Consider the following 23,695-nt stretch of genomic DNA (forward strand, 5'->3'; position numbering starts at 1 on the left):
GGAGTACAGAAAAGCTGATCAAGAACCAAACGGACCATCTGAACTACGGGCACAGTCACCAAAAATTGAGATGCCTGGGTGGGGGCTGGGCACCGAGTACTCGGCTCCAGAGGTTAGTCCCCGGGAAAGGGCCGGGGGACGCCTGGGTACCAAGACCTCCGCTCCAGAGCTTAGTCCCTGGGAAAGGGACGGGGGACGCCTGGGTGGGGGCTGGGCACCGAGACCTCGCTCCAGAGGTTAGTCCCCGGGCTGGGGGGGCGGGCGGAGCGGAAACTGCTTGGAAGGTCTAGAAACCATTTGACCGGGCAGAGACTGCCTGGGAGACTAGAAAACAAAGCTGTCGCAGAGGAAGAGAGCAATATTCTAGGGGCAGGGAAGTGGAAAGCCGCATCAGAGGGAACCTGGGAGAAGAGCCTGGTCTGCGCCCAGGCTGGGGAGGGGAGAGAAGAAGGGGTGGTTCCCCATAGAATACCCCCCACGCCACAGCAAGCTTACAGGCCCGCTAGCTAGCTGAAAGCTGTGCTTCCCAGTGCATCCCCTCCCCCCACCCCCACCACCCCCTACGCTCTCGCTGAACCTGGGGCTGCCTGCCATCCAGGAGGGCTGGCCTCAACAATTGCCTGAAGCCTACCACCACAGGGGCTGTCCCTGCACAGGCCTGCTTGCCCTTTGGAGGGGCTACACTTCCGCAGAGCAGCACCAAACACCACCAGCCCCTGAGAAAAGGCCTGCAGCCCAGAAAAGCTAGAACAAGCCTAGCCAGGCAGTGAATAGATCTGCCTAATTCCCGGATGGTTTTTCTGAGACGGGCTGCCCCAGGGAGGAGCCTCTTCGGTTTCCAACGGCCCAGCTACCTGCCCAAGCCCCCAGGGGGTGCCCTAGTGGATCAGCTGCATAGGACTGCCAGCTCCAGGCAGGACCCCCTGCAGCCCAGAGAAGCTGCAACAAGCCTGGCCGAGTCGGGAAAAGATCTCAGACGGTCTTTCTGAGTCGGGCTGCCCTGGGGAGGAGTCTCTTGGATTTCCAGTGGCCCTGCTACCCGCCCAAGCCCCTAGGGGGTGCCCCACTCCTGCAGAATAGCTGCTCAGCACCACCAGCCCCCTAGAAGAGCCCCTGCAGCCCAGAAAAGCTGCAACAAGCTTGGCCAGACTGTGAAAAGATCCGCCTACATTCTCAGGCCAGCCTTCTGAGTTGGGCTGCCCTAGGGAAGAGCCTCTTAGGTTCTCAGTGACTCAGATAGCTGCTCCACCCCCCAGCGGGTGCTGCACTCCTGAGGAACAGCTACCCAACACCGCCAACCCCCTGCAAGAACCCCACAGCCTAAAAACACCAGAGCAAGCTCTGCATGACCAAGTGAAATCTGCTACCATCGTGGTGTGGACCTCCCAGTCCTGTCTGCCCTCAGGAAGACCTCCTTTGCTTCAAAGAAACACTGTCAGCCCCATCAACACTCCAGAAAAGCCACACTGCCTCAAAAAAGATTGACCAACAACGCCAGCCCTCAGGAAATATTCCACGGCAGTGACAAGGCAAACACTGCCAAATAACGGAGAGTACAACTCCCTCAGGAGAAAGAAAACAACAAGCAAGATGAAGAAGCTGAGAAACCACCCCCAGTCAAACCAACAGGAGAACTCACCTAAAACAGTCAACAATGAAACAGATCTCTGCAGTCTGACAGACCTGGAGTTCAAAAGAGAAATAGTGAAAATACTGAAGGAATTAAGAGAAGATATGAACAGTAATGCAGATACCCTCAGAAAGGAACTAGAAAATATAAGGAGGAGCCAAGAAAAACTAGAACATTCATTTGCAGAGATGCAAACTGAACTAAGGGCAGTAAAAACCAGAATGAATAATGCAGAAGAACAAATCAGTGATGTGGAAGATAGAATAATGGAAATCACTCAATCCGGTCAACAGAAAGAAAACCGAATCAAAAAACTGGAAGGCAATATAAGAGACCTATGGGATAATATAAAGCGGGCCAATCTATGCATAATAGGAATTCCAGAAGGAGTAGAAAAAGATAAGGGGATGGAAAATATATTTGAAGAAATTATCGCTGGAAACTTCCCAAATCTAAAGGATGCTGAGTTCAAGATACAAGAAGCACAGAGGGCCCCAAACAAACTGAACCCAAATAGACCCACAGCAAGACACATCATAATAAAAATGGCAAAAGTAGGTGATAAAGAGAGGATCCTAAAGGCAGCAAGAGAAAAACAGAATGTTACCTACAAGGGAACCCCCATAAGAATATCAGCTGACTTCTCTACAGAAACACTACAGGCCAGGAGGGAATGGCAAGAGATATTTAAAGTGCTAAAAGGAAAAAATATGCAACCTAGAATACTCTATCCAGCAAGAATATCATTTAAAATAGAAGGGGAAATAAAAATTTTTTCCAACAAACAAAAACTTAAAGAATACTGCAACACAAAACCCAGGATAAAGGAAATATTGAAAGGGCTTCTCTAAACCAAAAAGAAAGGAAGGAAAGGGAAGAAAAAAGAAAAGAAAAGAAAAGAAAAAAGAAGAGGAGGAAGAACTAGGACTGAGGAAACCTCAATCAGAGAGCAGTCACTCAAATAAGCCAGCATACAGATTTAATCATGAACAGGCCTCAAACAAAATAAAATTAAAAAGAAAAAAATAAAAAAGAGTCATCAAAACCATAAAATGCGGGCAAGGGATGTTAGGAAGTAAATAACCCTTTTTGTTTGTTTGTACGTTTCTCTTCTTAATTTTAATATAGTAATGAAGTGTTTGAACTTACAGGACCATCAGGCTAAAACACACAATTCTGGGAAGGGGTTAGCATACTTAAAAAACAGGGCAACCACAAGCCAAAACCAAACATTGCATTTGCAAAAAATGAAAAAAAAAATACACTCAAACAGATAATAAGAGGAGACCATCCAACCAAAAAAAAAAAAAAGAAAGGAAGAATGGAGAACCACAGAATCAACTGGAACACGAGGTTCAAATGGCAATAAATAATCATCTATCAATTATCACCTTAAATGTCAATGGACTGAACGCCCCCAATCAAAAGACACAGACTGGCTGAGTGGATAAAAAGGCAAAAACCTTCAATATGCTGCCTACAAGAAACTCACCTTAGGACAAAAGATACATATAGATTGAAAGTGAAAGGGTGGGGAAAAATATTTCACGCCAATAGACAAGACAGAAAAGCAGGAGTCGCAACGCTCATATCAGACAAAATAGACTTTAAAACAAAAGACATCAAGAAAGACAAAGAAGGACACTACTTAATGATTAAGAGATCCATCCAAGGAGAGGATGTTACTATCGTCAACATATATGCCCCAAATATAGAAGCACCCAGATACATACAACAAATATTAACAGATATAAAGGGAGATATTGATGAGAATACAATCATAGTAGGAGACCTTAATACCCCCCTCACATCAATGGACAGATCCTCTAGCCTGCCAAAACTGAATCAAGTAGAAACAGACCAACTGAACAAATCGATCACTAGAAATGAAATTGAAGAGGTCATAAAATCACTCCCTACAAATAAAAGTCCAGGACCAGATGGCTTCACAGCTGAATTTTATCAAACATATAAAGAGGAATTGGTGCCCATCCTCCTTAAACTCTTTCAAAAGGTTGAAGAAGAAGGAATACTCCCAAAGACATTCTATGATGCCACCATCACCCTTATTCCAAAACAGAGATACCACCCAAAAAGAAAACTATCGCCCAATATCATTGATGAATATAGATGCAAAAATTCTCAACAAAATCTTAGCCAACCGAATCCAAAAACATACCAAAAAAATTATACACCATGACCAGGGTGGGTTCATCCCAGGTTCACAAGGATTGGTTCAACATACGCAAATCAATCAGCATCATACACCACATTACCAAAAAAAAAGTCAAAAATCATATGATCATCTCAATAGACGCAGAAAAAGCATTTGACAAAGTCCAACATCCATGCATGATCAAGACCCTCGCCAAAGTGGGTGTAGAGGGAACATTCCTGAATATAATCAAAGCCATTTATGAGAAACCCACAGCAAATATAATCCTCAATGGGGAAAAACTGAAAGCCTTCTCACTCCAATCTGGAACAAGACAGGGATGCCCACTCTCACCACTGCTCTTCAACATAGTTTTGGAAGTCCTAGCCACAGCAATTAGACAAACAAAAGAAATAAAAGGCATCCATATACGAAGAGAAGAGATCAAACGGTCACTGTATGCAGATGACATGATACTATACATAGAAAACCCTAAGGACTCAACCCCAAAACTACTTGAACTGATTCATAAATTCAGCAAAGTAGCAGGCTATAAGATTAACATTCAGAAGCCAGTCACATTTCTGTATACCAGCAAGGAAATATTAGAAAGGGAATACAAAAATACGATACCTTTTAAAATTGCACCTCACAAAATCAAATACCTCGGAATACACCTGACCAAGGAGGTAAAGGACCTATATGCCGAGAACTATAAAACTTTCATCAAAGAAATCAAAGAAGATGGAAAGAAATAGAAAGATAGTCCATGTTCCTGGATTGGGAAAATCAATATTGTAAAAATGGCCATACTACCCAAAGCAATCTACAGAGTCAATGCAATCCCTATCAAATGAAAACCCAGGACAGTTTTCACAGAACTAGAACAAACAATCCAAACATTTATAGGGAACCACAAAAGACCCAGAATCGCCAAAGCAATCCTGAGAAACAAAAACCAAGCAGGAGGCATCACTCTCCCAGACTTCAAGAAATACTACAAAGCCACAGTCATCAAAACAGTCTGGTACTGGGATCAAAACACACAGACAGACCAATGGAACAGAATAGAGAACCCGGAAATAAACCCGGACACCTATGGTCATTTAATCTTTGACAAGGGAGGCAAGAACATCAAATGGGAACAAGAAAGTCTATTCAGCAAGCATTGCTGGGAAACCTGGACAGCTGCATGCAAAGCAATGAAACTAGAACACACCCTCACACCATGCACCAAAATAAACTTCAAATGGCTGAAAGACTTAAATATACGACAGGACACCATCAAACTCCTAGAAGAAAACATAGGCAAAACACTCTCGGACATCAACCTCATGGATATTTTCTCAGGTCAGTCTCCCAAAGCAATCGAAATTAGAGCAAAAATAAACCCATGGGACCTCATCAAACTGAAAAGCTTTTGCACAGCAAAGGAAACCCAAAAGAAAACAAAAAGACTACTTACAGAATGGGAGAAAACAGTTTCAAATGATGCAACCGACAAGGGCTTAATCTCTAGAATATATAAGCAACTTATACAACCCAACAGCAAAAAAGCCAATCAATCAATGGAAAAATGGGCAAAAGACCTGAATAGACTGTTCTCCAAGGAAGATATACAGATGGCCAGCAAACACATGAAAAAATGCTCAACATCGCTGGTTATAAGAGAAATGCACATCAAAACTACCATGAGATATCACCTCACACCAGTCAGAATGGCCATCATTAATAAATCCACAAATAACAAGTGCTGGAGGGGCTGTGGAGAAAAGGGAACCCTCCTGCACTGTTGGTGGGAATGTCAACTGGTACAGCCACTATGGAGAACAGTTTGGAGATACCTTAGAAATCTACACATAGAACTTCCATATGACCCCGCAATCCCACTCTTGGGCATCTATCCGGACAAAACTCTACTTAAAAGAGACACGTGCACCCACATGTTCATTGCAGCACTCTTCACAATAGCCAGGACATGGAAACAACCCAAATGTCCAGTCATCAACAGATGACTGGATTCGGAAGATGGGGTATATATACACAATGGAATACTACTCAGCCATAAAAAAAGAATGACATAATGCCATTTGCAGCAACATGGATGGAGCTAGAGAATCTCATACTGAGTGAAATGAGCCAGAAAGACAAAGACAAATACCATATGATATCACTCATAACTGGAATCTAATAACCAGCACAAATGAACATCTCCTCAGAAAAGAAAATCATGGACTTGGAGAAGAGACTTGTGGCTGCCTGATGGGAGGGGGAGGGGGAGGGAGTGGGAGGGATTGGGAGCTTGGGCTTATCAGACACAACTTAGAATAGATTTACAAGGAGATCCTGCTGAATAGCATTGAGAACTTTGTCTAGATACTCATGTTGCAACAGAAGAAAGGGTGGGGGAAAAATGTAATTGTAATGTATACATGTAAGGATAACCTGACCCCCTTGCTGTACAGTGGGAAAATAAAAAAATAAATTAAATTAAATTTAATTTAAAAAAACTGGTATAAAATAAAAAAGCAATGAAGAAAGCATCACAAGTAATCAAAACTGATCTCTCCACCAAGGAGACATATTTCTGTTTAAGTTAAAAAGTAAGCTAATACACCTTTCAAAATGAATGTAATTTTCTACATCATTCTATCAAAGTATATCAAGTTCCAATACAACCTTTTCACATCAAGTCAGCCATAATCACAGCACAGTGGAAAAACAATTTCAAAGAAAGGAAACAAAGGTTTTGTATACCACCCATATATCCACTTTTGCAATCACAATTTTACCCACTTTGGATGTTAAAAAAAAGTACTCTGACCACATAAGGTGGGATATTCAGATGCTTAGAAAGCACAATGCCTGCAGTTTGGGTTCACTGGGTGTATAGAAAATCAAGGGAGGCGAAGATACAATGTATCATTTCCTGCTGTGAAGGATATCACAGGAAAATTCACACAACAGCTGTTACCACTGAAACCAAAATGAGTTTCTGTTTCGAGCTAACCCCCTACTAAATGGCATCCAACCTGTGTTAGCCGAGGTGATTTTCCCTGCAGTTACTCCAAATGGGAACACAACCAATAAAATTCTGTTATAAATGGAATGTAAATTATTTTCCCAAGCATGAAGTTTATTCAATTTTGTGTAAAAAGAAAAATTCTCTCCAAAAAACTACCATCAGACAATATGCAGTATAATGACCCATATTTCTCTGCAGCTGAAAGTGTATGACTCTAAGATGCTCACACACCAGTAAAAAGCCAGGTTCATATGGGTTTCCACGTCAGGTGAGGGCTACACATGGCACCACTGCTGCTCTTCTTTGTTTTAGGTTGGCCTCATCTATTCCCTTGTGGTCCACATTTTCCTACTGATTCCAATTTCTAAGCAGCAACAATCCAATGAACTGCAAGAGTTAAAAGTTGCAACTCATTTTTCTATCAAAAATATCTGTATCTCAGAGTTCCCACTGTGGTGCAGTGGGTTAAGAACCCAAATGTAGAGGCTCGAGTTGCTGCAGAGGTCCAGGTTTGAACCCTGGCCCAAAGGATCCAGGGTTTCTGCAGCTGCAGCTGCCACTCAGTTTCAATCCCAGCCTGGGATCCTTGGCCCAGGAACTTCCATATGCTATGGGTGCAGCTCCCCACCCAAAAAAACCTGTACTTCACGATTGTCAAAAATCATGAAACTATACTCTTAAAAAGAGTGTATTTCATTGTATGTAAATTATGGCTCAATAAAACTGATTTTAAAAGTAAAATATACACACATATCCCTATAAGATATTTGCTCTAATAACACGACATAGGTATTTTCAGCATATATACTTAACCCCCACCACCACCAAATACTCCTATTTCCATGAGTCGACTTTTTAGATTCACATTCTTACTATATTCTGGGAATATAACGACTCCCCAGGTAGAGACTGTTTTGATCTGGCTTTGATCCAGGATGGTCAAATGATGACAATAAAGAAAGGCTGCCTGAGGGTGGGGCAATGAGAAGCTGTGGGGTAGGCGTGACAGAAAGTTCCAGCACACCCAGCAGAGCAAACACACTAAACTGCAGGCATCTTCTCATTTTCCCATAACAATTTACAGAGAGCTGGGATGCTTCTGAGATGGGCTAGGTGACCTAAGGAAAAATGCCCAACATGAAAATTATGAATTAAGTTTAATTTGGGGCAAAATGGGGACTACAGCCCGGAGACAGCCCTGACACAGCTCCGAGGGACCCGCGGAGGGGCGGAGAGGTCAGTGATTTCAGTGACGGGGGGACATGTAGAGAAGCACATGTTTTAGCAGAGGCTCACTGAGAGTCATGAGGAGCACACAGTACCTTTAAGGATTTTAGTGCTTTTCTAGATATGAGAAGATGCAAGAATCCAGGCTCATAAAATCTCCTGAAAATATCTAAATACCTGAAGGCCTGATCTGCCACTTTTCCCAGAGCCCAGAGTGCCTCCCTCCTGGTCTCCACCCTGGGCATCTTTCTGGGGGTCTGAAGGGCAGCGGCTGCAGTGGCTCATGATTCAATGCTTGTAGAGGCAGACGGCAAGTGCCAGTTTTAGTTGGCCGCTACCCCAAGTTTACGGCACTCTACGTTTGCTCTCTCACACTGGTTCCCTAATAACAGTAGATAATCAGTGACATGATTGGGGGGTTGAAGGGACAGGAGATGAGGGGACAGCTAATGGGGATTATCACAAGTCACACCCAGAAATCACACTACATACTTTCCCTCTGTACTCCTTTCTTCTTGCAGAGACGTTAATGCTTAAGGCTTCTGCTTCACAGATCAAAATAGCAGGGTTCATAACAGTTTGGGGTTTTTTTGTTTTTTAATATTGTCATCGATATTTGGATAGGTCACTGAGGAGGAAAATAAGGGGTCCTCCTGAGACCACACAGAGGAACGTGAAGTACTGTCCATCCTGCTCGGCTAGTTGACACCAGGAGAAATACCCAAGCTCCAAAGAAAGGGTGAACACAGCGCTGAACTCCCTCCTGCAAAGTGTCAGGAGTGTAAAAGCCACCAAAGCTTTTACCTGGAAATGACAGAAAATCCACCAACGTTTTGTCCAAAACACCACCTCCTTCAGTCTCAGCATTTAGTAGCTGAAAAAACCTACATGAGAGGTAAAATTTTATTTTTTTATTTTTATTTTTTTGGTTTTTAGGGCCACACCGGTGGCACAGGGAGGTCCCCAGGCTAAGGATCCAATCAGAGCAACAGCTGCCAGCTTACACCACAGCCACAGCAATGCAAGACCTGAGCTGCATCTGTGACCTACACCACAGCTCACAGCAACGCCAGATCCTTAACCCACTGAGTGAGGCCAGGGATCGAACCCGCAACCTCATGGCTCCTAGTCAGATTCATTTCTGCTGAGCCAGGATGGGAACTCTGAGAGGTAAAATTTTAAAACCTAAGTGTTTTCTCTCACTGGTTCCTGAGGTCCGGCTGTCACCACAGCAGTGGACACGGGGTGGCTAACAAGGGGACCAGCCCTTGCTCTCACACAGCGAACACTGCAAACACCAGAACATGGACCAACACATTCACACCATCATTCCAGCCAGTGTGAAGGGAACACAGAGCCCCGGGGGCAGCGGCCCTACATGCACTGAGGAGACACTTCCATCACATGACTAAGGTCCGGTGGCGTCTGCGGACAGTGTGCCTGCCACCCCCCAAGGGGCGATTAAAATGGGCCTTGTATTCACTCTACAGTATCTTTCTGGAACCACCCTCCCTCTAAATGGTCATTACAAACGACTGAGGGGCTGCACATGGGAGGGATCTGGTTAATTTTGTCTTGTTTTCACTCTGAATGGATAAAGGTGAACTGTGTCTGGTTGCCAGGGGGCCTTCTTAGGTTGACTAAACCTTTAGACTCACAAGATGACCACCAGCCACACATGGCCTCAGAGGGCTCAGGAAGACCCCGGACAGGACCCCCCACTTGCTGCTGGCAGGACCCCCTTCCACAGGGCCTCCTGCAGCACCTACACAGGAGGCGGCTCAAGGGTAAGGCAGCCACAACCACACCAGGAAGTGGCTTGGGGCCTCCTGACCCTCGGCAGCCACAAGACCTCAGAACAACGGCCACGGGCACCTCAGACTTAGAACTCCAAATCCACTCATCTTAAAACTGCTGCTATATTTTAAAAAACATGGTTATCTAAAAGTATTTCAAATAAAACACAGAACCGTGCCATCCAATCCAGTAACCACTGGCTGCACCCAGCTTCTTAAATTTGAATTTCAATTAATTAGAATAAAATTAAAACCCAAGTTCTTCAATCACACGAGCCATATTTCAAGCATTCAACAGACCCAAGTAGCTTCTGGCTCCTGGGGTGAACAGCACAGGACACTGAGCACTTCTAGCCTCACAGGACACCCTCTGCACAGCACTGCACACCACTGTGCACCAGTGTCCACACTGTCCACACCACTGTCCACACTGTTCACACCACTGTCCACACTGTGCATTGCCTATAATGTGCACGGTCCACACCGCTGCCCACACTGTGTAGTGTCCACCCTGTGCACTGTCCACACTGTGCAGTGTCCACACCACTGTCCACACTGAACTGCCCACACTGTGCAAGGTCCACACCACTTTCCACACTGTGCAATGTCCACTCCGTGCACCATCCACACCACTGTCCACACTGTGCATGTCCATCCTGTGCAGCTCCGAACACGTAACAGGCACAACCACAGCACTGCCTCCCATGGCACCATCATCTTGTGCTGTTAGCACTTTATGCCCAAGGCAGTGCCCAAAATGATGGATTTTCTTTATTACTTAACTAGAGGACAATCAAGGTTTTAAGAAACCCAGTGAGTAAAGAACCGGAACTTAACCACAGACAATAAAATTACCTTAAAAACAGACAAGCATAAACTCTGCTTTCCAGGAAGACTGACGGCACTCATAATTCATCAATTTCTAGGAAACCTTGAAGTCAGAAGGCTAACAGAAAGGTGGCATTTCCAATCGTTTCTCGGCCTCTTGGCTAAGATCAAGTGTGGCAAGGTGACATTTCCAGTTGGGGGTGAGCTGCAGGAACTGTGCCATGCAGGGCCCTGTGCCCCAAGGAATCACACGCCTCTCCTATGCTAACAGCCTCCGTGATTTAGGAATCACTTTAGTGAAGATTCTCCTTTCCCATCAACACTGAGGCCTCTAAGAGCAGAAATAAACACACATCCCTAAAACCTAACACCACGTCTGACACCAAGTAGCCTAACATGCCTTAAATTAACAATAGATAAAACAAACTGGCCTCCTTGCCATTAGTGCATAAGCTTCCTGAGCTAAGGGACCATATCCCTTCACCCCTCTGCACATAATCAGAGTCTCCATTATAGTGCCCTTGACACTTTGGGCAGATTTTAATAAAATGCTGACTCTTGACAAGTCCATCTCTATAAAGGCATTTTCAGTACAGATGTGGAAAAAATACCTTAAAGACAGTAAATAATGCAAAAGAATACATTCTTTCTAATTTATTAATAACACACAAGGCACCTGGAACATCTTCACAATAATCACAGAGCGAAAGGCTTAGGTTGCTGCACGCAGAAAGGAAATAAATACAGTTCAAGGTAGGGCCTGAGCCTGAGAACAGCTGCCAAACAGGGGAAAGAAGCCTGAGGACCAGGTTCCCGAGGCTCTGCTCCGGCCCTCCCCTGGGGGACGTCCGACCTACCCAACCTTTTCGGAGACACAAATGCCCAACAATTTTCTGATTTAAAAGTGAGAATTAATCCCGAAAGAAAACACTGCACACTGCACCACCAGGGATACGATCTTTCTGACAAGAGACTGCCTTTCTGACATAAAACCTGTTGTTAGCGTGTTTTCTAGAGGAATAAACAGAAACAGGTACATATCAACCAAATGTGTTATGTTAGGAAAAAAATGTACACAATAACTGTTAGTAGTAATACCAGATGAAGGAAGATTCCGCCACTATTTTAAAAGATTTTCAAATAAAGGTCAACATAAATTATTGCATTTAGAATGGAGAAGAAATGAGGTCCTAGTATACAGCTCAGGGAACTACATCCAGTCTCTTGGGATAAAACATGACGGAAGAGAGTATGAGAAAGGGAATGTATATGGATGTTTGACTGGATCACTTTGCTGTGCAGCAGAAACTGGTACAACATTGTAAGTCAACTCTACTGTAATAACAAAAATAATCTGCTTAGAAATTCACGACACATTACAAGTTAATCCATGTGACAGAGTTCAAGTATGTACTACAGGTAATACTTCTCTTTGTAGTTTTCCTTTATTTGATTTATATTTTATTGTTGGGTTGAAATAGGCTAACAAAATTAGGAAAAATAGTGTAACAAATACACGTTTTTGAAATTATCCTTTAATTAAAAGCAAAGTATTAAATGAGAACAGTATTCACTTCCTATCTGTGGGTGGAGAGGTGAAGAAAGAAGACACACACATACTGTGGGGAAAGGCATTATCTTTAAGGAAAAAATCATATCCACACAACTGAAGTCATCACATGTAGAAAACTGTATGCTGCAAATTTCCTCTCTGGTGTCACCTATTCACATCTGACATTTGCAAGTGATAAAGAAATAATGGTCTTTAATAAACACCCTTGGTAGTTAATACTTTTTTATCCCATAGGTACCAGCATTAGGGCAGCAAAGATACTTATTCACAATAAACTTCTATATTCCCAGGAACATATCCCCAGACCTCTGGTGCATCTCCAAATGTGAAAATCAGTTCACTGTATAACTCAGGCTAGAAAACACAGTGAGGTGGGGGGGATGTCAGCGAGGCCACCTTGAGATGTGGACTCACTGGACGACAGAGCTAATGACAACTGACTTGAGGATGGTAGGTGTTCTGGAATTTAACCTGAACTTCTGAGGTTCTATCACTCAACTTTAAAACAGGGACAGTGATAAATGACCATCTACCGCCCTCACTGGGATGCTCTGAGTATGAACTAAAGAGGCAGGTTGGAAGGTGCTTTGTAAATTAGCCAGTCTGATTTCTTGGTCCCATCTCCTCCTACCTCTTCTAAATACCTGCTCTTTCAATTATTTCCACTTATTCCCATAAACCTCATTTCTCCCTAACATATAAATATGCTCCTCTTTCCAGCCTCAAGGGAAAAATAAAGCACTGTTTTAACCATGCCACTCACAGGCACTCACAGGCACTTTCCTCCCAGCTCGGCTGAGAGCAGCCTCCACTCCCGGGACCCCCGCCACCCTGCAATGGCTCTGGACAATGACAAAAGGGGGGTTCTACCCTGACACCCCCAGCATTTACAGTGTGCGCCGTCCTTCCTGAAATCTCTCCCTCGGCATCTTTAATGCCACACCCCCTGTTGTGCTCCCATGTCATCCAAGATTCCTTCCTGGTATTTTCAGTCGCTTCTCTTGTAACGCACCTCCATTACGCCCACCACAGGTCACTTCAACACTGATGTTCTATGGGTTCCATTCAGGGCCATTTCCCCTTTTCCTACCCCTCTACATTCTCTCCCTGAATGATCTCAACCATTCCCCTGATTTTAGCTACCACCCAGAGAGCAGTGATGAGCAAATGTCTCTCTCCGGTATAAGCCTCACTCTTGACTGCAGTCTGGAATCCCAGCAGCCTTACTCACCACCTATTCCGCTTCATGGTTCAGGACTACATCATCCCCCGCATGAGGTTAAAGATCAGTCCAATCCGAGTCCCACTGTGGGCCACGACCGAGCCAAGGAGTACGGAATCCAGAACAAGTCAGTCATGGCCCCATTACGTAAGGAAATCAGTGAGGAGCGTAGATCAGTTATGTATTTTGTGTTTAATTCCATTCAAAAGGCTTACAAATGTTGTAATGTGTTTAAGTGTCTGTCTCTCAAGTGAAATCAAAACTACAAATTCCTGGAGAAGAGAAACTGTGTCTTATTTCTTTGCTATATACACTGTTAAGCAATATCCTAAATTATTAGGTTTGCAAAGTATTATACTAATTGTCTTTGAATGTCTAAGTCCTATAAAATGACTTGAGAATTTCTATTGCTACTTCAATTTTTACAGGTATTGTTATCATTTCCCAAATTAATTTTATTGACAAACTTAATTAAAATACTATTCATCATTCCTCTCGATCATTAGAGGCACTAAACAAAATTAGACCTAATAATGATTTCAGTTTTCAGCCTCTTAATGTCCCTTCCCTCTCAGTTACATTTAAACTATACACTTCACAAAAATCAATGACGATTATTTTTTTCCTAACAAGATTATCATTAGAATTTTTCAAACCAAACAGTATTCTTTCCTATTTTGACCTAAACAAAAGCAGGTAAAAGGAAAATGTTAGGGAGTTCCCATTGTAGCTCAGTGGTTAACAAACCTAACTAGGATCCATGAGGATTCGGGTTCAATCCCTGGCCAGGATCTGGCGATGCAGTGAGCTGTGGTATAGGTCGCAGATGAGGCTTGAATCCTGCGTTACTGCAGCTGTACATGGATGTATAAGCCGGCAGCTGTAGCTCTGATTAGACCCCTAGCCTGGGAATTTTCATATGCTGCAGGTGCAGCCCTAAACAAAAAGAAAGAAAGAAAAAGAAAAGAAAGAAAGAGAAAAGTTACATTTAGACAGTCAAAAGAGACAATTCAATATGCTTGAAAGGCTTTCACAAGGTTACTTCGCGTAACAGAAACTGTCAACCCAGGCCCGGCAGCTGCCACCCGACACATAGATGTCTCTGACGTGGTAATAAAACGAAAAACCATTTGGTTTACTAGTAATAAAAAAAGCAACATCAGTTGGTGCATATCACATGCAGCATCTAGCCCTGGTTGCCTAGCAACCAGCCATGAGTGAACTCCAGAGAATGAAAGCCTTAAATGAAAGTACAGTTTGCGCAAGTTTCAAGGACTCAAGACTATGTGTCAGTAGTTAATCTAAATTCCACTTGACAATTACCATAGTCAGGTGGAGGATGGAAAATCCACCATTACCACACATAATTGAGCATTAACTAAGGTGAGATCCAGCCCTTTGGTTCCACATCTTCTGAATCAGGGGTTTTATAGGGGAAAGAAATATAGCAATACGATTTACAAATTATAAAAACTTCATGCAAAAAAACAACAAAATATCACTGGTATAACAGCATTCATTCATTCCACAAGACATATAATGACAATCTACCCTGGGTGTCACTGTGCAGCTCTCGACCAACTCGTACCACAGTGGAGACAGACATGGAAACGGTGTCAGAGATCCTGTAACGTGCTGGAGCCACCAGGGTAGGTGTTTGTTAGGGGGACATGTGCAGAAAAAAGACTGAGATGCGGCAGAGGGAGGGTCAGTGGAGCTGCAGCAGCGGAAGGAGCAACGGAGGAAGCCGTGGAGCTGCAGCAGTGGGGTAAGTAGCAGAGGAAGCAGTGGAGCTGTAGCAGTGGAGGAGGTAGCGGAGAGGGAAGGAGAAGAGTGGTCAAGCGGGAGGAAGACACCTGCCGGGATGTGCTGCACTGGAGAAGCTGCACGCGCAGGCTGGATGGAGACCACGCGGCCGCACTGACAGTAAGGCAGGCCAGGCTCCTTCTGGAAGGTGGGGAGTGTTCACTTCATCCCGAGTGAAACCCTCAACACACAGGTGGTTTTAAACCAGGGAATAACAGAATCGCTCCAGCAATAACGTGAAAAATTTCAGGGAGGGCAAACTGGGCATAGACAAGGGGCCACTGGAATAAGAGAGATTCTCACATTGGGACGGGCTGCAGGGGTGGGGGTGGGGGGGTGACTCCAACAGGACACACTAGCACAGAGCTCTCAGAAATCTAACAACTCCGTGTAAGGCTTATGCCACTCAGTCTAGACGCCACTCCACACCTGGAGGGGAGGGCAGGGCAAGAGGAAAAGCAGGAGCAGGGAGGGGAGGAGGCAAATGAAGAACCCTGAAAGGTGCTGGAAAGTAATGTCCGTCCCAATTTCTGAATGAGAAGCAGTATTCTAAGTTTAAAACAATAAAAAGAAACCATAAAGGCAAACACCAACGGTGCTTGGCTATGTAAAACTTCAAAATATAGGTATCAAGGATAATGCAACATAATCAAAAACTCTCAGAAAAAACTGTAACAAATAATACAAAGTTACTATCCTTTATATCTAAAGTAGATAAGATCAAATAAAATCAAGGATGCTATCAATAATGGGGCAAAGATACAGCTAGTTAATCCCACCCCAAAATAAAAATGGAAAACAAAATGTTTCAAAATTATTCTTAATAATAATCAATGCAAAATGTACATGATACCAAGAGTATCTCTATGATAAACACATTACATTAGCAACTATTTTGGCTGCCCCACCTTGTTCAGGGTACAGCAACATCGGGGATCTTGTACAATAGCTAAGTATAAGTAGAATAAGGTTTTTGAAAAAGAAATTTAAGAATATTTATACTTAAATCTTTAAAATGGTTTGAATGCCTTGACAATGTAATTCCATTTCTGAAAACTTATGCTGAGGAAATGGTCAAATACACAAGTAAAAATTAACATACGGCATTTCTTATCCTAGTGAAAAGAATTGGAAATGCCTCCCACCCAAGAAATACAAATATACCACAAGACAGCCAAACAAGAAAATAACAGGTAGTCACAAAAAATCATGTTTTTGGAGCAGTTTTAATAACAGGAAAAGAGTTTTACAGTGTTTATTTTATTTATCTGTTTATTTATTTATTTTAAGGGGCCACACCTGCAGCATTATGAAGTTCCCAGGTTAGGGGTCAAATCAGAGCTACAGCTGCAGACCTACATCACAGCCACAGCAAGGTGGGATCTAAGCTGCATCTGCAACTTACACCATAGCTCACAGCAATGCCAGATACTTAGCCTACTGAGTGAGGCCCAAGATGTTTGAACCCAAGTCCTCATAGAAGTAGGGTTCATTACTGCCGAGCCACAATGGAACTTCGTTAATTTTTAAATGAAAAAAAAAAATGCAAGTTACATAAAAACAGAATTTCAACTTTTTAAAAAGTTGAAATTATACATCATATTAATTATAAATTATGTTATTAATATCATATTATTACTATATTATTGATATAATTATTAATATGATTTGTAAGGGATATAATTATAATTCCTTATAAATTGTGTTTTATCAATTATATTATATATATATATATTTTTTTTTAGGGCTGTACCCACAGCATATGGAGGTTCCTAGGCTGGGGTCGAATCAAAGCTACAGCTGCCAACCTACACCACAGCCACAGCAATGCGGGATTCAAACCACGTCTACAACCTGCACCATAGCTCACGGCAATGCCAGACCCTTAACCCACTGAGCGAGGCCAGGGATCAAACCTGCAACCTCATGGTTCCTACTCGGATTCGTTTCCATTGCGCCACGACAGGAACTACTATATTTTATTAATTATATTCTAATTATAAATTATATTTTATGTATTATTTAATACTGCATATATTAATTATATTAATAATACATTTGATTATATATTATAATGTTATACTGATTGTAACACATTCATTATAAAATATATATTAATTATATCTTTTATTTAAAGCTGTTTTAAAACAGCACAAAGAAACATTATTTCTGAGTAGTGATAACAGGTTCTTCCTCTTTCTTTCCCATGGTTTTTTCCTCATTATTCTTAAATAATGAGGATGTTCTATTTTTGTATTTAGAAAACAAATACAACTCATTTCAACTACACCGCAACAAAACATGTGTTCCCCAAGTCTGCCTCCGCCTCGCGCACTCCTTGAGATCTTGCTGCAATCAGTCATCACGCCTCACTTTAACTGAAACTGAACAAGCTCTGTACACTTTCACGGCATTAGAAGAGCTTCCCATAGCCCCAAAGTCAAGGGTGACAAGCGTGTTGTACTAACAACCTCAACTGGTTAATCACAGAATTAAAGCATAAACAGAACAAAAGCCCCAGTGTGTACAGTTCTGAGTTGCAGGAGTGTCAGGCTCCACCTTAATGCAGGGGTCGTGAGCTCTTACCTGAGGTGGTTGAGCAGAGGCTGGAGTCTCTCGTCCGACTGCACGGCAGGCAAGGACCTGGCTGTCAACTGGAAGCAGAGAAGAGGGTGAGTAAGAACCGTTGCTGGACACCGCCGGCAACCGCAAGCTAAATGCGGACACAAGAGTGGGAGCGGGGCTGCCTGAAGGTAAGGACAAGGTTCTTTTTTTATGCAGAAAGTGGATTCACTCTGTGGTTAAAGCCAACTAGATGGCCCTGAGGTTTGCAGAGTGGGGTGCTGAGTTTAAAATAAAGAAAAAAAAGCAAAACAAAGAATAAGAAGTATTCCTCTCATTCACGAAAAAGCCCCTAGTCACAAAAATATCTCTGCAAATAAAAATGGAAAATCTTCAAAATTTACATACAGCAACCCACCTGTAGCACTGAATCCTGGGATGATGAAGAAAGTGGGGGGAATTTTATTTAGAGCGAAGTCACTGTGAAATTGCTTCCATGCAGACGTGTACACACACGCGCACACACACACATGCATCCCCTCTATTTTGACAACATTACTACGAGAAACCAAGAATCTCTTATAAACATACCAAGGCAACTCTAAGTATTTAATAAAGAAATATGACCCTCAATTGATCTAGGAAATAAAATGTAAGCATCAGAGCCTTATTCCTAAATACTGTGTGTCAGGTTGGCAGTAACATGGAAGTGTGAGCCTCAGATGTACTTTATTACAATGATATGAATTGTATGTTGATGTATACTTCTTTCCTTTCTTGAGAAAGCCCTCTTATAAAAATTTTAACCCCCCAAAAATAAAAATACTCATTCAAAGTAATTAGATAGCTTGAAGTAATCTAAATACCAAAAAATAAAAGATTTTTTTCTGGACTTAAGTATATCAAATACATAGTTCTTGTATTCTACTAGTAAGTCATTTGATAATTCACGAAAGAGAATATTCTTAAGACAAAAAAAAAAAAAAAACCTGAAGGATAGTCTTTAGTTTTACATACGCTATCCTGTCTCTTTATTTTGTCAACTAAAAGTAATCCATCAATCAATTCAAACCTAATTTCAACATTATGCCAATAAAACTATCACAATGAAAACATCTAATAAATACTACATTTGTGAAAAAATGTTTACCAAATGCCAAATATGAAGCCATATTAATTAAAAATATACTGATATAGTCTGCTGCAATTTTGGTGCAACCAAAAGATTCTCAGTATCCCTAAGACATGTTCAGTATTTCATGCCATATAAAATGTTATCAAGGTTTTATAAACAAAACACTGCAATATGCCTATATCTGCTAATGTTAAATCCCTTTACCAAATGTCACTTTCATTGTCCAGGAGATTTCATGACTCAGGACCAAAGGCATGCTCTAAAAAGATTAAAATAATTTGTTTAGATGTTTCAAAAGTCAACTTCCTAAAGACAGATGGGAGACAGACCAGGCTTTTCAGTTGCTTCTGTCCATCTGTGCAGCGTGGTTTCTAATCAGCCATGTTTTCTAGCTGAAGGCAAGAGAACATAACACCTCATTCAGTACCAGCAAAACCTTCCTGCATGCGGGAAGCATGTCCCAGCGGTCCCATCTGCACTCACTGTCCCTCTGCCCCCTCCGGCCTCTTCCCAACCTTCTTCTCTACACGGCAGCCACAGTGACATCTTCAAAATCCCAGTTAGCTGCCCCTAATTAAACCACTTAAAATTCCCTTAGGCTCCCCGGCTAACACCGTCACACCAGCTCTCCCATCACACAGCTTATAAAATGGCTCCTCGGGGGCTAAACTGCGGAAACTGGCACAGGACGGGGGCTGGGCCACCTGCGCACGATGCAACGGGAGCAGTCAGATAGCGATGGGCCGCCGCTGTTTCTGCAACACTTACACTCTATGATTTGATGCTCTCTCCCACCTCCATCACTTATTCTCAAGTTTGAATCACTGACAAGAATAATTCCTAAAACAAGGGTCAATGCTCTCAGTAAAATGACTTCAGGGAAAATTTTGAGTCTTCCAAAGGTTTTGCTTTCAACTTGTAAAACAATTAGCATTTTCAAAAAGAGTACACATCTCCTTGAGTTCAGGAGGTGAGGTGATAAAGCTATTCCAAAGCTCTCTAACAGGCAAAGCCATCTGCTGACAGAAACGTAAGCTGCCTTTCGGAGACTGGTTGGTGCCATCCTGTCTTCTGGATTTTCTCTCTGAGCCACAAAACTGCTACTAGACCCACTGGGCTAGGAGGGCCACCTCGTGCCCAGCACTTACATCACAGCAGATGTTTAATAACAGTCACTGATGTGCAACAAACCCAAAAACTTACACCTGTGGAGTTCCATGGAAACCAAGGTATATCTGTATCTACATTTCATAGCTAAAGCTTTTCAAATCCCTGCTTTGAGCAAAAAGAAATCTAAATCGACACTAATAAATCACCACTGTCAGCCTTCCAGGAAAGCAAAGCACAGTCATAACAAGATTTCCAGCATTAAGGACTTCCTCTACAACCTGAAATGCGTATTGGTAAAGTTTAAATAGACCTTGGTTTCCTCATAAGTCTTAGTTGTTTGTTTTGATAGAAAACACAACCGTGTCCTTGACACATAAATCCCCGACAATGGAAGAGAAAGATGATCCATGATGGTTCATGTCTGCAGAGATTAATGGGGGGGCCTGAGCTAGGGCTGCTTCATGGGGACCACCGTAAACGCTGGCATCTGGGGCATCTTACTTCTGTGTACTGCTGAGAAGTCAGAGGTGAGCTGTTAAGAAGATACCCACACACTGAACAGTTTGCTGTTTTCAGGCACATATCACAGACTACAGATTCTTATATCTCATTTCAAAGATTACTATCATTGAGTAAGTCATGCCTTTTGCCATATATTTGGGTACAGAAAATAACAGTGCATTCTGCCAACTAATACTTCTCCTTTTAATGGCCATGAAGACCATGCAGATTCAAAGGCACAGAAGATAACAGCAAGTCTGGAGGTGAGGAGGCAGCACCTCAGGCCCAAGCACAAGGCTGCATTCACAGCCTGTGCCAGCTGCAGAGACCAGGACACCAGGAGGGTGCCTTCCCCACACACCTGGAAACAGCCAGGGGCCTCACCTCATCTTAGCCCCTTCACTTCCAAGACAGGACAACGCTCTTCCAGAGTCACAGACCCACAGAGGCTCAGTCTTGCAGATTGCCAGGTTTCTGCACCACAGCTGCCTTATACTCTCAAACGTCACCTCCTCCCAGAGGCCCTCCCTAACCACCCTGTCTCGGGTTTTCTACTGCTCAGGTATCTTACAACAGTCATCACGCTCTGAACATACTTTGTTTATTAGTTTGTTCACTGTGCCCATCAGGGCAGATACTTTCCTGCCCTGCCCAGCCCTTCTCCCCACTCCTTGGTACAGCATGCGGTGTGGCATGCAGCAGCACTCAATGAATACTGCAGGGTCAACCGTTCAGCTCTCTCAAGTATGTCCATGCAGCAGGGCTTCAGAAGAGTCTGCCCTGGACACTGACCCTTCTGGGCTTGGATTTTCATGTTTTCATAAGTAAATACACTCTATCAATTTAACAGGCCACACACATTTCTCCTGCCATGTCCAGCACCCAGGTCCTCCCTGTAAAAGGAGGGCAAACGCACCTCCCTCAGTGCAGCGGAAACCATGGCTCCTGGTTCAAAGGCAATGAGGAGCCCAAAACTAACAGAGTGAAACCAGAATGATGGACACACCCTGACAGGCTCTCTGGAAAAGCCATCGAGGCACAGCTCCTTCCCTCTACTCTTTTTGTTTTCTGTGAGCTTTTTTTTTGGGGGGGGGGGTCATTAAATAATAGCTACAAATAAAGCAGAAATTAATCACTAAATACGTTTTCCAACATTACTAAAAATTTAAAACATACATCAAATTTCAAAGTCCTGTACAGCACACACTCATTAAAAAAACTTAACCTGGCAAGGAATTCCCAATGCGGCACAGTGGAAACAAATCCAACTAGGAGCCGTGAGGTTGTGGGTTTGATCCCTGGCCTTGCTCAGTGGGTGAAGGATCCAGCGTTGCTGTGGCTGTGATGAAGGCGGGCAGCAACAGCTCCAATTAGACCCCTAGCTTGGGAACCTCCATGTGCCACCGGTGCAGCCCTAAAAAACAAAAGAAAAGAAAAAGAAAAAAACAAAAAAACTTAACCTGGCAAGACTGGGACTCAACAATTTACAGACAGTGACTAAGGAGCAGCCAGTGTAAGTGTGACTCTATTCAAACAAGACTCACTCATCTGTGAAGAAGGATCGGGGTATTTATATAACAACACTGAAACTCAAGTGCTGCGGTAAATACTTTTCGAGATACTGCTGCTAACTACGATGGGTTGCAGTTTCTCCTGGATAAGCTATTTAGAAAAGGAGACCAAAATATTGGTTTCAAAACACTCCTCCCCCAAAAGGACATAGAGTTTTGAAAATACTGAAATCCAGGCAGCAATTAGAAGAGAATCTACTCGAGGATGGAAAAGCCTGGCTATGAAGTGTGCTGGGCTCTCAGACCTTTTGGAGAGTAAGGCCAACACGGGAAACAACATCTAGACAATTAGATCAGGATGAAAAAGCCATTTTTAGAAGTATGAGCCTGGAGGTAAGTACCTGGGCATTTGTGACATTACACACAGATGCTCGGTTTAAAGTCATTGAGGAGAGGGAGGGAGGGTCTCCTTGCAGTGAGGGGAATGGCCTGGAGGGTGACACGGGGATCAAGGCACAGAATGAGGCAGCAGTGACAGAAAGGAAAAAAGGCATAACCTGGTGCCAGCAACAGACAGAGGCGGCGTCACAGAGCACACTGGGGTCACTGCAATAGGGTGGCCGCAGGAGGAGGATGCGACAGGAAAGGCAACAGCCTGTTCCAGGCCTGCTGAACTGGACACCTTCTGACAATGTGAGAGGCAAGGGAACTACATGGGTCTAGAGCCAGGAGGGGGGTCTAGAGCTCAGGGTGCCACTGAGGCGTTGTCAACAGGTAAGCAATGGTGAGCGTGGAGCTGAAGAAGCGGGGGTGCCCACTGCAGGCCCTGGCCAGCTCATGAGGGCACAGGATTCGAGCCCCGTCCAGGAGCCAGAAGGGGACCCAGGGTCTTCTCTGGCCCCTGCCAGGCATGTGCTTCCCCACGGCAGGGAGAGAAACAAGGACCTGGAGTTTTGTGATACTGACTTTATGCAAAGGTAGGGTCACAGGGCAGGGGAGAGAAAGGGGGACAGAGTGGGAACGGCTGCTCCTCTAATTTAACTCCTGTTGTGTACCTGCAACAACTCTGACAGGAACGTTCCCTGAGGAAAGGACTCTTCCTCCAGCCACCAGGCTGTCGCTCTTAAAATCAGGAAGGAGACTGTGCTGCCAGCCAGCTGCCACTGGAAGCAGGATTTCTGAACAGGGCCCGGGGAAAGAAAAGGTCTTTGAGATTCCTTCTTCAGCTGAGGGGCACTGGGCTGGGGGGCGGGGGCGGGCGCCACATGACACAAGGAGCAACCACACAAGTGAGCAGGGAAGACAGTTCTGACGGTCAGCAGACACTGGGCACAAAGGTGACTCAATCAGGAGAAAATGAAAGACAGGAGGGTGGCTTCATTTAAAATAATAAACCCTTCTCCCTGAGCTGTTCTCCTAACACTGGCTAAATTAAAACACATAAAAATGACAGGAAAACAGTGCTCACTTAGAAAATATTGCTCAATTTCACTCTCTGGTGTCGTCACCCTCCACCACTCACTCCAGCCTCCTCACAAAGCCGAGAGGAGGCCAGTGTGCTCGGAGGTCAGAGCCGCACCTTGAGGGTCCGGGACAGGTATGAGCACAAAGTGG

General features: G+C 43.6%; 1 protein-coding gene across 7 annotated transcripts in view; it reads right to left on the minus strand.

The window, feature by feature from the left end:
• Positions 1 to 23,695, minus strand: part of PRIM2 (DNA primase subunit 2) — a 373,431-nt gene that overhangs the window by 117,030 nt on the left and 232,706 nt on the right. For all 7 annotated transcript variants that reach the window (XM_047794656.1, XM_047794660.1, XM_047794657.1 and 4 more), the window contains one exon: positions 17,849 to 17,916. In XM_047794656.1, coding sequence (XP_047650612.1) covers positions 17,849 to 17,916 — 68 coding nt within the window. The remainder of the gene's footprint in view (positions 1 to 17,848; positions 17,917 to 23,695) is intronic.

Source organism: Phacochoerus africanus, chromosome 9, assembly GCF_016906955.1.
Source record: "Phacochoerus africanus isolate WHEZ1 chromosome 9, ROS_Pafr_v1, whole genome shotgun sequence".
Classification (NCBI taxonomy): Eukaryota; Metazoa; Chordata; class Mammalia; order Artiodactyla; family Suidae; genus Phacochoerus; species Phacochoerus africanus.